This window comes from Tenrec ecaudatus, chromosome 1, assembly GCF_050624435.1.
Source record: "Tenrec ecaudatus isolate mTenEca1 chromosome 1, mTenEca1.hap1, whole genome shotgun sequence".
Classification (NCBI taxonomy): domain Eukaryota; kingdom Metazoa; phylum Chordata; class Mammalia; order Afrosoricida; family Tenrecidae; genus Tenrec; species Tenrec ecaudatus.
Window position 1 is genome coordinate 254,932,189 of NC_134530.1, and position 14,254 is coordinate 254,946,442.

The following is a 14,254-nucleotide window of genomic DNA, read 5'->3' on the forward strand; positions in this document are numbered from 1 at the left end:
AGGAGGACAAGGCACACTTACTCATGACAAAGATGATATTCTTCAGTATGAATTGCATCTCAATGTAAAGAAAAGCAAAGTCCTCACTCCCGGACAACATTGTGGTAAACAGAAAAGACTGAAGTTGTCAAGGATCTCATTTTGCTTAGATACACAATCAACCCTCATGGAGGCCGCAATCAAGAAATCAAATAATATATATTGCATTGGGCACATCTGCTGCACAGGGGCTCTGTAAAGTGTTAAAGAGCAACAATGTCACCTTGAGGAGTAAGGTGGGCCTGACTCAAGCCATGCCATTTCCAATTGTCTCATATGCAGTGAGCAAGGTGGATCAAAGAAGAGTCGATGTATTTGAATTAGGGTTCTGGTGAAGAATATTGAAAGCACCATCAACTTGCAGAAGAACCAACACATCTGTCTTGAAAGAAGTGCAGTGATGACGCTCCATAGAAACACGGATGGCAGACTATTTAACACACTTTGGACACATTGTTAGGAGAGACTGGTCCCTGGAAAGTGACTTGGTACAGTAGAGGGTCAGCAAAAGAGAGAAAGTCCTCAACAAGATAGACTGACACCATGCTGCTACGATGGGCTCAAGCATGACACTGCTGAAAACGACCCAAGGCCATTTCCTTTCATTGTTCCAGAGTTGCTATGAGTTGGAATGAACTGACTGGAGGAGAATTGTGCTTGAATTGTGGTACTGGCAAAGAATATTGAAAGTACCGTGATCTGCTGAAAGGACGAACAATCTTGGAAGAATTCCAGCCAGATTGCTCCTTAGAGGCAAGGATGGCAAGACATTGTCTTACCTACTTGGGGCATGTTGGCGGGAGACACCAGTCCCTGGAGAAGGACATCATGCTCGGTAAAGTAGAGGGACAGCGAAAGAGAGGAAGGCCTTCAACAAGTGGGTGGACGTAGTGGCTACAACCCAGGGTTGAAGCACAGGAACAATTGTGAGGACAGCACAGGACCAGGCAGCGCTTTGCTCTGTTGTGCAGAGGGTCACCGGGGACTGACTTGATGGAAACTAACCACACAACCTCACCAGTGCTTCACACAGCGCCTGACCCACGAGACTACTCACAACGGTATAGGAGCTGTACTTTTAAGTTTTAGAAGCATCTGTGTGAACACATTTACATAGTGATTCGGAAAGGTCTTCTGATTTGGCCCTGTCTGCACTGGGAGAGGACTTTAGTCCTAGGTCCTCTAGATGTATGACTATAGGAATACTCCATTAGGGTTTTGAAATCCTGGGCACTGCACAATAAAATGTGTCACATTTTCCCTTTCTCTGAGTAGCCAGCCTGTCTTAGCATTCTGGAGTCACTTGAATAATAAATGGAAGAAGTGCTTTCTGAACCTGGAGGCTGTCCTAATTACAAGACAAGCTGGAGAAGAAACACAAACAAATTTCAGGCAGACAGGAATTTTAAGAAAAGAGGATGCCCTACTTACTTAACTTAGGCTCATCTCCTAATTTAATGCCACATCCTTTCCTGAAAACATCAACATGAGTGCCAAATGATAATCGGAAATAGCTTAGACAAGAAGCACGCATGTAAAGAATAAATGGTAATATCATTGCTGCTTCATTATAATCATATACTTATATATAACGTGTGTCCTTCATCCTAGACCTTCAATGTACATAATAGATATCTTATTGTTTCCTAATATTCTTGCCAAGTAGAGAATTGATATCATTACTGTCTTCATTATGAATATATCTATATCTCACTACACACACACCCACACACACAAACACACACACAGAGCATCTCTAGTATTTTTTTAACTCATTGACAATAGAAGCAGCTGGAAAGAAAGTAACTGGACTCTTAACTTACAAAGTAGAACTTCCTCTGGAGGTAACTTCAGGTCACAATGCTGGGATAGTTCTAATTTCAGGAATTCTTAGCGGAAGAAAGCATAAAGGGCTAGTTATTCTTCTTACTCGTGGGTGTCGAAGGAAGTGGAGTAGCAGATAATATAATTTTATCAATTCAACTGTTGCCACATTTCAAGCGTCCAGCATGTTCACCGAGCTTCAATATACATCGTCTGTGTAATGGCGGTGTTATCAACAGGCATAGCTTCACAAAATAGAGCAAGCTTCAGAATCTGCAACCTGAATGCAATTCCATGTCAATTTTGTTTGGATTCAAGGTGGCTCAACTATAGTGATAAAAATATTTGCCAAAAAAATATTTGCAAGTGGAAGAGCCTGCATTCAAGTACATGAAGTTCTGAAACTTATTAGCTGACTGATTCTGAGCAAGTCTCTTAATATCTCTGACTCTTTTTTTAAATCTGCAAAATGGGTAAAACGAGAGTAGGTGAAAATACTACTAAGGATCTAGTTCATACATGTGCTAATTTGTTCCAAACCAAATGTTTCTTACAGTGTCCCTGCAATCAGTGAATGACTGCAGACAAGGTCCCTCTGGAATACATCTGTCCTCGTCTCGGGACACCGTCCTAAACGGTTCAGACAAAACAGTGGGTTCCTGGAGGATCTGCTGACCCAGTTCAATTCACGACCGAGAGGTCAGCGTAGAAGGTTTTGGCAACTGTTTTGGGGGGTGGAGATTACAAAGGGGTCACCTTGTGAGATCTTTCCAAAGGATACAGGATGATCATAAGTGTTTTTTAATATCTTATTTTAAAAATCATTTTATTGGGGGCTTGTAGAACTCTTATCACAAGATCATAAAGTTTTAAGAAAATCAAAAGCTGCATCTGTGAGGTCATGAAAGTTGCACTGAAGTATTTAAAATTTTCCCATTAAAACAAGGTACCTGGGTTCCATGTGTTGTGAACTTTATCTCTGGCCATCCAGGGGGAAGAACAACAAAAACCCGAGGGGGAGGGAGGCAGAGATCGGTGTGAGATTTGAAGATAATTAACAACCTACAATCTATCAAGGGGCCACAAGGGGTGTGGTGGGGGAGAAAGGAGGGAAGAAAAGAGGAGCTGATCCCAAGGGCTCAATGGAAAGTAAATATCTAGATAAGAATGATGGAATATATGTACAACTGATGTATGGATTATAACAAGAGTTGTAAGAGCCCCCAACAACAACAAAAAACCAATGCACATATTCATTCTTTGAGGGTAGCAAGGGCTATTCTTTTTTTTAATCACTTTATTGGGGGCTCCTACAGCTCTTATCACAGTCTATACATCCATCCATTGTGTCAAGCACAATTGTACATTTGCTGCCATCATCATTCTGAAAACATCTGCTTTCTACTTGAGCCCTTGGTATCAGCTCATTTTTCCCTCACTCCCCCACCCACTCTCCCTCATGAACCCTTGATAATTTATAAGTTATTATTATTTGTTCATGTCTTACACTGACCGATGTCTCCCTTCACCCACTTTTCTGTTGTCTGTCCCCCTGAGATGGGGTTATATGTAGATCATTGTTATAGGTTCCGCCTTTCTCCTCCCTACTTTCCCCTTACTCTCCTGGTATGGCTACTCTCAATATTGGTCCAGAGGGGTTTATCTGTCCTGGATTCCCTGTGTTTCCAGCTCTTATCTCTACCCATGTACATGCTCTGGTCTAGCCGGATTTGTAAGATAGAATTGGGGTCATGATAGTTGGGTGGTGGGGCGGTCGGGGGAGAGGAACCATTAAAGAACTAGAGGAAAGTTGTTTGTTTCAACAGTGCTATACTGCACCCTGACTGGCTCATCTCTTCCTTGTGACCCTTCTGTAAGGGGATGTCCAGTTGTCTATAGATGGGTTTTGGGTCTCCACTCTGCCCTCCCCCTCATTCATATTGATATGATTTTTATTCTGGGTCTTTGGTTCCTGATTCCTGATCCCATTGACACCTCATGGTCACACAGGCTGGCGTGCTTCTTCCATGTGGACTTTGTTGCTTTTCAGCTAGATGGCTGCTTGTTTATCTTCAAGCCTTGAAGACCCCAGAGGGGCAGCAAGGGCTATTCTATGAGAATTTTGCTGCAAAGCCTTACCCCAACTACCCTACAGCCCCACGTTTGTCCCCTTTAGATGTCTTTTTGTTCTTCAAATCCAAAGGACACAATAAGGGAACACAGTATGAGTCCCTCAAGGTCGCCCAAACTGTCATTTTGATGTGGTAAAATAGAAGAGCACAACATTCTTTAGGGAGGCCTAGAGGGATGGAAATGCCACCTTTAGAAATGTATAGACATAGATGGAGGGCATGTGAGGAAACAATGGCTTCACATTTTGATATTTCTCTTGATAAAGTTTTCCATGATTTTGTGACAATATTTGTTTACTTACTTTCTTAATTACTCTTCCAGATTGCTAAAATGATAAAAGGTGATCATAGAAGGGCACTTTAAAAAGTTCATGGAATTGAAGATGAGGATTTACCCCACAGTCACCCTAATATAACAGATACTCCTACAATGGTTTTCAGTGACCTTTGATGGAAATTTAGGACCGGGAGTTGGCGGGTGTTATGCGTGTCTGGGTGAAGTTGATTTTTCTTCTGTTACTGGGTAAACTAGGGAAGGACAGCCTGCCCCTGCAGAAAACACTTGCCTTACACATACAGACTCCCAATTGGGGGGTGGGGTGCTGTCTATACCTGTAGTACACTGCTAAACAGTCATTTTTTAAACTGAATTTTCTTTTTGCCCTTCGTGACCCAGGTCTTGTATTACAGACTATCTGGACTTTAGATTTTGTCTTTTCAAGGTGTACAGTATTGTTCATAGGCCACATCAGAAGAATTCCACTTGGAAACCCTCTAAATCAATTGTGCTTTACCTTAAACATACCTGTTACAGGTGAAAAGAACTGAAATTCTCCTTTGAACTTAAGTTGAAACTTCTTAGGGTGAGAAGAATCAGCTGGCTGCTATCCCAACATTGTGGTCTTAGAAATCATTGGACTTTGGTTCAAATATCTTGCTTTCAAAGGGACCCAGTAACCGATAACCCAAGGCAAACATATATTTCCTATTTTTATAGTTTCTTTGCTTTTTAAAAAAAGCATGCCATAGTTCTGCCTTAGTTAAAACATTTAATGTATTATTTTTGGTTCGTGTCTAACTTTGTATTCTTAAACACTTAAATCTGTTCTGTCACTTAAATCTGTATAAATGAACACTCCATGCATTTTATTATAATAAGCTTTCCTAGATATGCGTTTTCTCCTTTTCCCACTGATATTTAAAATTCAGTACCATTGGCTAGATTAATGATTCTGTTATTAGAAATACTAAGTGGCCCCTGCAGGTTACTTATATTATTTCTCAGAATGGATATTGCGTTTGCACTTAACTGTAAGCCCTGATTTAAGAACAATTAGTTCTGTGGTATGGCCCAGCAGATTGCTTGCCCTCATGATGTGATTATGAAGATATGGTGCTTTGGTAAAATGTACAGAAGAAAGCAGATGGTGCCTGGCTACCAGAAAGAATAGCATTTGAGGTCTTAAAGGCTTGTCTTAAAATACAACAAGCAGCCATCTAAATAAGGTGTAAGTAAAGTCTACATAGAAGAAGCACACTATCCTGTGAAATCCAAGGACTGTCCATGATAAAACACAAGCCCAGAGTTTGAATTGTATTAGAATTTTATTAGAGCTTAAATTCGGAATGCCCAGTTTGCAGAAGGTCATGGCTGACAGTGGAAGCCCAAAAGCCGTTTGCAGAGTCCTCATGTGGATTCAGTCTCCCTGGGACCAGTGACGTGAATGGTTGTGTCCTCAGACCGAGCGTGTTGCAAAATAGATGGTTGCAGATATAGTTTGCTTAAAATTTGAGATTTTACCAGTCGTTTTCCTTCTTGACCCATTATTAATTTGTTTTAGCTAGTTTTATTTTCTGTTTTCTTTTAGATTGAAGTTTATCTGTGCTTTATTTTGTTATCACTGATGAGATTTTTCTTGTGCCACTTCCTTTATGTGAAATCCAAGATAGGTAAATCTCTAGAGAAAGTAACTAGATTAATAGATACTTAGGGTTTGACAGGCAAGTTTTGGGGGCAATGGGGATCTAGTAACAATGGATACAAGAATGAAGAAAGTGATTAAAAAATGGACTGTGGAGATGATTTCATAACTTTTAATATCTTTAAACCACTGAATTGCATCATACTCAAATTATATGCATATAAAATAACTAAGAAAAAGGAAAGAAAATTGACTTTTACATGAACTTTTTGTATCCTACTTATATTTATAAAGTGCTTTTTTTAAATGGTAGAATTAATATTTTATTGTCATTTATAATCAGATGGTGATTGGGTATATAGTCCTCATACTTGATTCTTCTTTTTCGTAAATAGAAAAAAGGTTTCCACAGCTGCTGGCTGGTTATGTTTTCAGGAAGCATAATTAACTTGTTAATGGTAGCTTCGAGATTTTCCTTATTAGCCCCAGAAAATTTACCCACCTTTGGTCGCCTTTCATAAAACTGAAATGTTGGCATGCATTTGACTTCACACTCTGAAGCAACATCCTGGCAGTCATCCACATCAACTTCAAGGAGGACCACATTGCCATACTTTTCACAGAGGGAACGAGAGAAAGGCTTGATCATTTTGCAGGACCCACACCACGTGGCTGAGAAGTCAGCCCCTACAATCTTCTTGCCGGCACTGTGCAGGGTGGCCTGAAACTCTTCTTTGCTATTGATCTCCTTCACCGTCTTGACCACTGGGGTTTGATGAGCGACCGGGATCACAAGAGGAATGGAACGGACCGAGCTTGGACCAATATAAAGTGCTTCTTAAACAGTAAAGTGCTATAAAAAATTGAGGAATTAGGAAAGTTGGCCCACTAAAAATATAAGCCCCAATACAAGCTATATTTTCCTCCCATAGGACCTGTGTTCAGTGGGTCAGTAGTACAAGTCTTTAAGTCTATAAATTATTGTCTCAAAATAAAAACAAAACACGGGAGAAACAAAATGAAAAGGGGAAATAAACAAGTATATAAACATATAAAGAATGTGGTCAATATGAACTCTGTATCTATGTGATAGAATCCAAGTATATATAGACGGTAGGTGATAAGAATCTCTGAAAACACAGATTTGCCATGCCTTCTGGATAGTGGGCTCTTTGTCCCAGAACCATAAGGTAAAGAATTCCATATTCCTATGGAGTATTTGTTTAATTAATTGTAGCCAGATTCACTTGTGAATAGGCCAGATTCCTATCCACAGGTGTACTTTAACTCAACTGCAAACTCAAAAGGTTTGAACTCGTAACCTATACAACACGAGGCAGTATTTCACCACCAGACAGCCCGGTTCTTGGCTACAAAATCTGACAGTCTCATCAGACAGAGCTCCATTTAGTCTATGACCCTCTCAGAATAACAGTGAGTTATACCCAAAGGAATATCCACTCTACAATACTGTCTGTGGTATAACAAGGATTTTGGAATTCTGAGAGTCTCTTATCTCATGGCAAAGTTCACTGGCTTGCAGAGTTCAATGAAAATCAGATAGGAATGCACAGGCTTCAATTTCCTATAATGACATGTGGTGAGGAAAAGGAGGGCAATTTTCCTGGACATTCCTCTCAAACCTGTGCACTTGCAGTGGTTGTGTTTGGTTTACAAAACTATCCGACACAGACTCAAGGCCCACTGCCCTATCTGGGTGCCAGATCTCCAAAGCACATAGGCCACTTGTCCAGGGCAAGTGACTAAAATCCATAATTGATCCTTTCATTTGGCATGTGTTAATCTCGTCCCAGAGCAGTCAGAAAGTGGACTCTAGTACTTTTCTCTTCCTCTGAAGACCTTTAATGATAACATATGAAACATGAATTCCTAAAGCATAGTTTTGGCTCCACCCACGAGTCGGAAAATTTTTGAAAGAGAAGGGAAGGAAAACGCGAAAACAAATAAGAACCCGTTGGTTCCTCGCATCTGACTGAAAAATACGTATACTCTGACTTGAAAAGGGAAAAATAAACACAATCCATTAAATTCTGGGCAAAAAGGAACAAAACTGTTCTTTAAAATAGCAAAAAAGCAAAAACAACAAAACAAAACACTGAGCTGTGTTTTCTGCAGCTTTAAAGGAGCGCTTTGCCAAAATCTGCTTTCCGGAAATTTTCTCCCACCTCTGGCTCTCACCATGAGGCTTGGCAGTGCGAGTGAGGGTTAGAAGGCTGCGGCTTGGAAGATGTGAATGTGAAATTCAGATGTTGTTCCTTTTTCTTTATAAAAACAACAAGCCTTTGGTTTGGGGCTTTATCCATGCTGATTTTTCCAATACTCCTTGTTTGGTTTGGTTTTTTCCTTGCTTCAGGTCAAAGCAATTGAGGGGATCTAGGCATCTTCATCTAATTTTCTTTTAGACAACTGTTTTCCCCCTTTTCATACCGTCGCAAGATTGTGGTGCTGTCAAGTGCCCTTGAGTTGGCTCTGACTCATAGCGACCCCATGTACAACAGGGTGGAACATGGCTGGTCCTCTACCAGACTCACAGGGTTTCTTAGGCTTAAGGCCTTTGTGGCAGCCTCTGTGTCCATTCTTCTCATTGAAGTCCTTCCTCTTTCGCTCAGCTCCACTTTACAAGCATGATCCTTCTCCGGGGACTGGTTTCTCCTGATAACATGCCCAAAGCATGTCAGTCAAAGCCTGGGCATCCTTGCCTCTAGGGTACGTTCTGACTATATTTCTTCCAAGACACATCTGTCTGTTCTTCTGGCAGTGCAAGCTGCTTTTATTGGGAGCTATTATAGATGCCATACAATCAGTTTCAAAACGTTTTCTTCCTTCTTGAACTCCTTGATATAAGCTCCCATTTACACACACCCCCTACTACCACAATGTGCCCCCCAGAGACCCTTGTTCTGCCTTTGTCTCTATAGCTTCATCAATTCTGGGTTTCATATACCAAAACAACCCCAGAAAAACATAACAAATATTCAGGAGGGTTACTCACAATGACAAAATACATCAGAGATAAACCCCAATATTGTGGGGGTGGGGGGAACTCCACAGAAAATATTCAAAACTAGATTAGGCCCAAAGTGTATCAGAGGGGGGATCAAGTGACAAGGTTTTAACTCTTCAAGTCAGGTTTACTTTCATTGGTCTTTGCCAACACCATTGTTCGAATGCATTGATTTTTCTTTGGTCACCCTTATTCAATGTCCAACTCTCACATGCATATGTGGTGATAGAAAATACCATGGCTTGGGTCAGGCATACCTTAGTCCTCAAGATCTTGTGCAAATTATTTACCCAATGTAATGTGCTGTTGGATCTCTTGACTGCTGCTTCCATGAGCATTGAGACTCACAAGAGAGTAATAAGCATTATTTCCACATTGAAGTGAAGCGAGAACTGAGGGTGAAATGATACACGGAAGCCCACACAGCAAGTCAAAAGATCCTGGATTATAACATGAAATTTCCATGTCTGCCCCAGATGTGTATGCCTGGTCTATTAATAAGAAGAATGTTTTAAAGAGATTAAAACCTTAGGTGCAGGCTGACTCACAGGTACAGGTGTGGCTGTAAATTGGAATTCAGTACTGTGCACCGTCACTGGGTATGTAGTACCTTAACAAAACAATTGTCACCTGCTAAGGTGGTATGGACAGCTGCACGGTGTTGTTTGTGATAAGACAGTAGTCATATGGCTACAAGGAAGTCTGGCCACTACAATTACTTTTCACGTTTACGCACAAAAGTTTACGCACTAAAGTTAGTGGTGAAGCAATTTACCGAGCTTCTCGCTCTGAAATGTACCCAATATGCAATCATGATGGATAAAGTCAGCACACACAAAAAGGAAGATTTTAAGAAGATTGACATAATGTCTACAACAGAAAACAGCTTACCTGTGGAGGATGGGACAGGGCCCTCGGTGTTTTGTTCTGTTGTACCTAAAGTCTTTATGAGTTGGAGCTCACTCAAAGGCACATATCAACAAAAACATAAAAACTCTTGTCAGAAGGAGCCGCTCAGATTGGAAGGCACTCAACAAATGACTGGGGAAAAGCTATCGTCTCAAAGTGCAGTCGACTTTACGACACATGGAGCAAAGCATTGGGGCCTTTGTGGATGGAGCATGACTCAAAATAAAAAACAGCTGCAAACAACCAGTAATGATTGAAGCACAGAATGTACAAAGTATGAATCTAGGAAAATTAGAAGTCCTCAAAAAATGAAATAGAACACATCAAGATCAATATCTTAGGCATTATTGAGCTGAAATGAGCTGATGTTGGATTTGAATCAGACAGTCAAGATCTGTGATGCAGCACATGATAGAGTGCATGTGTGGTCTGTGATAGGATAATATCTATATACCTACAAGAAAGTCCAGCAATGTAACTATTATTTATGAACCACTAAAGCTAGTTAATGGAGAAATTCACTAAGAACTATGTTCTGAAATTGATGAAACATGCAATCAATATGCATGGATAATTATTAGTTATTCGAATGAAAAGAGTTGGAAACAAAGAGGAACAGTCGTTGGAAAATATGGCCTTGATGATAGAAATGAAGCTGTAGATAGCATGATAGAATTTTGCAACATCAATTACTTCATGGACACCCTTTTTTTTTCATTTGATATGTTTGTTTGAAACAAGCTTGTATGTCACAAAAGAATCCAAATCCATTTCAGTTTTACCTTTCCTCCTTTGGAGCCATTCAGACCAATGTTTACATCTGCTGGGTTAGAAATCTGGTGGGGTTTTAGACTGTGGCCCTCTCTTTTCAAAAATAACTATTTAGTTTTGCTTTGTTTATATTTTTGTATATATTTCCCTTTGTGGAACATATTAAACACAAAGGAAATCATCTTCCATGTACTTGTGGAGCACATTTCATCAAACCAGTGACAGTATTCCATTAACCCCTTTGTATATGTGGTTCTCCCCCACCCCTTTTCCCATCCTCCCTCTCTCTTTACTTTCCTGCCCCTCTCCTTCTTCCTCTACTTCAAGTTGTCTATTTCTTTCTTTAACTCTGGAAGAGTTTGATGAATACTTTTTGAAGCTCTTTAATTGAGTACATAGTTATTTATTATGGTTATATCCTATCCTTTGTTTAACTGATCCATTAATCACTTATACTGTCCTTCTTTTGCCTTTAAGTCTACTTTATCAGAAATTAGAGGGAAATACTTTAAAATTGATGTGGGGATGATTGTACAATGCTCCATGATATGATTGAATGATTGAACCATTGAACTATATGATAATATGATATGTAAATTACTTGTCAATAAAAACATTGGGAAAAAAGAAATTAATATTATGTGTTCTGTATTTTTTTCTTTATTTTAAAATCATTTCATTGGGGACTCATACAACTCATCACAATCCATACATACATCAATTGTATAAAGCACATTTGTACATTTGTTAGCCTCATCATTCTCAAAACATTTGCTCTCCACATAAACCCCTGGCATCAGCTCCTCATTTCCCCCCTCCCTCCCTACTCCCCCTCCATCATGAACCCTTGATAATTGATAAATTATTATTTTGTCATATCTTACACTGTCCAACATCTCCCTTCACACATTTTTCTGTTTTCTGACTCCAGGGAGGAGGTTAAATGTATATCCTTGTAATCGGTTCCCCCTTTCCACCCCACCCTCTCTCCACCCTCCTGGTATCGCCACTCTCACCACCGGTCCTCAAGGGATCATCTGTCCTGGATTCCCTGCATTTCCAGTTGCTCTCTGTACCAGTGTACATCCTCTGGGCTAGCCAGATTTATAAGATATAATTGGGATCATGGTAGTGGGGAGGGTGGTAGTAGAGGAAGATTTAGGAACTAGAGGAAAGTTGTATGTTTCATCATTGCTACACTGCACCCTGACTGGCTCGTCTCCTTGAGGCAATGTCCAGTTGTCTACAGATGGTTTTGGGTCCCCAATCGGCACTCCCCCTCATTCACAATGATATGATATTTTGTTCTTTGCTGCCTGATACCTCATCCCTTCAACACCTCGTGATCACACAGCCTGGCGTGCTTCTTCCATGTGGACTTTGTTGCTTCTGAGCCAAATGGCCCCTTGTTTACCTTCAAGTCTTAAAGACACTAGACATTATATCTTTTGATAGCCGGGCACCATCAGCTTTCTTCACCACATATGTTTATGCACCCTCTTTGTCTTCAGCGATTGTGTCAGGAAGGTGAGTATCATGGAATGCCAGTTTAATAGAACAAAGTATTCTTGCAATCTGCTGCCTTAATACTAAACCTATAAATATATGCACATAAATCTATTTCCCCATCCTCATGTACATATTTACATTTGTACCTGCCTTTGTTTAGACTTCTATGAATGCTCTTTGCCTCCTAGTTCTTTCCTCTATTTCCTTTTACTTTCCTTTTGTCCCACTATCAAGCTCAGTCTTCATTTTGGGTTTCAGTAATGCCTCTCGGTACCCTGCTTTTCTATTGCTGTTATCTTAATATATTTTTTCCACCATTTGATTTTTCAGTCTTTTTTTGCCTGTGTTTAAGGTGTGTCTCTTATAGATAGTATATTGATAGGTCTTGATTCTTAGCCATTCTACTACCCTCTCTCTCTTTACTGGTGCATTTAATCTATTTACATTCACTGTAAAAATTGATAGAACTTATTGCTGTCATTTTGCTGTGTATTTCTTTCTTTTTTTAAACAATTTATTGGGGCTCATACAACTCTTATCACAGTCCATACATATACATACAACAATTGTATAAAGCACATCTGTACAGTCTTTGCCCTAATCATTTTCTTTTTTTTCTCCTCTTTTCTTTTTTTACATTTTATTAGGGACTCATACAACTCTTATCACAATCCATACATATACATACATCAATTGTATAAAGCACATCCATACATTCCCCGCCCCAATCATTCTCAAAGCATTTGCTCTCCACTTAAGCCCTTTGCATCAGGTCCTCTTTTTTTTCCCCCTCCCTCCCCGCTTCCCCCTCCCTCATGTGCCCTTGGTAATTTATACATCGTTATTTTGTCATATCTTGCTCTATCCGGAGTCTCCCTTCCCCCACTTCTCTGCCGTCCCTCTCCCAGGGAGGAGGTCACATGTGGATCCCTGTAATCAGTTCCCCCTTTCCAACCCACTCACCCTACACTCTCCCAGCATCGCCCCTCGCACCCTTGGTCCTGAAGGTACCATCCACCCTGGATTCCCTGTGCCTCCAGCCCTCATATGTACCAGTGTGCAACCTCTGCCCTATCCAGCCCTGCAAGGTAGAATTCGGATCATGGTAGTTGGGGGGAGGAAGCATCCAGGATCTGGGGAAAAGCTGTGTTCTTCATCGGTACTACCTCACACCCTAATAAACCCATCTCCCCTCCTAAACCCCTCTATGAGGGGATCTCCATTGGCCGACATTTGGGCCTTGGGTCTCCACTCTGCACTTCGCCCTTCATTCAATATGGTATATATATATATATATGTATATATATGTATATACATACATATCTACACATACACACATATATACATATACACACATATATCTTTTTTTTTTTTTGCATGATGCCTTATACCTGGTCCCTTTGGCACCTCGTGATCGCACTGGCCGGTGTGCTTCTTCCATGTGGGCTTTTTTGCTTCTGAGCTAGATGGCCGCTTGTTCACCTTCAAGCCTTTAAGACCCCAGACACTATCTCTTTTGATAGCCGGGCACCATCAGCTTTCTTCACCACCTTTGCTTATGCACCCATTTGTCTTCAGCGATCCTATCATGGAGGTGTGCAGTCAATGATATGATTTTTTGTTCTTTGTTGCCTGATAACTGATTCCTTCGGGACCACTCGTCACACAGGCTGGTGTGTTCTTCCATGTGGACTTTGTTGCTTCTGAGCTAGATGGCCGCTTGTTTATCTTCAAGCCTTTAAGACCCCAGTCACTATCTCTTTTGATAGCCGGGCACCATCAGCTTTCTTCACCACATTTACTTGTTCACCCACTTTGGCTCCAGCAGTTGTGTCGGGAGAGTGTTGCTGTGTATTTCTGTGGGTTTTCTTTATTCCACAATTTTCTGTCTTGTGTACATTTTGTTTGTGGGTTTTCTTTTCATTTTCTTCATTGCTGTTGTACTGTTCATTAAATCTTTATGATTTTTCTCTTTTTTATTTTGATGAGGTTATTAATTTTCTTTGAGTTTACCCTGTAGTTCATTAGTTTTTTCCTGGTTTAAACAGCTTGTTCTATCTTGAAATCTACTTGATTTCCTCTCCATTTGAAAATTCTGTAACTACTCTCATTACTGCTATTTA

The 14,254-nt window shown here is 40.4% G+C and overlaps 1 protein-coding gene across 1 annotated transcript; it reads right to left on the reverse strand.

Annotated features, from left to right (window-relative positions):
* Positions 1-2,186: 2,186 nt before the first annotated feature.
* On the reverse strand, positions 2,187-9,098 carry LOC142440145 (uncharacterized). The gene is made up of 3 exons (XM_075542701.1): positions 9,074-9,098; positions 6,289-6,754; positions 2,187-2,325 (listed from the first exon to the last, which is right to left on the reverse strand). Exons 1-3 carry the CDS (start codon positions 9,096-9,098, stop codon positions 2,187-2,189), a joined length of 630 nt encoding a protein of 209 aa, XP_075398816.1.
* Between the last annotated feature and the right edge of the window lie 5,156 nt (positions 9,099-14,254).

What these genes read in the sequence shown, in the direction of transcription:
- LOC142440145 (XM_075542701.1), bottom strand. Translation starts at nt 9,098, where the DNA reads ATGGTGTTGGCAAAGACCAATGAAA. An exon ending in GTTGGCAAAGACCAATGAAA is followed by an intron (nt 6,755 to 9,073) that starts GTAAACCTGACT and finishes TTACTGTTTAAG; the next exon opens with AAGCACTTTATATTGGTCCA. An exon ending in TTACGAAAAAGAAGAATCAA is followed by an intron (nt 2,326 to 6,288) that starts GTATGAGGACTA and finishes CCCATTTTGCAG; the next exon opens with ATTTAAAAAAAGAGTCAGAG.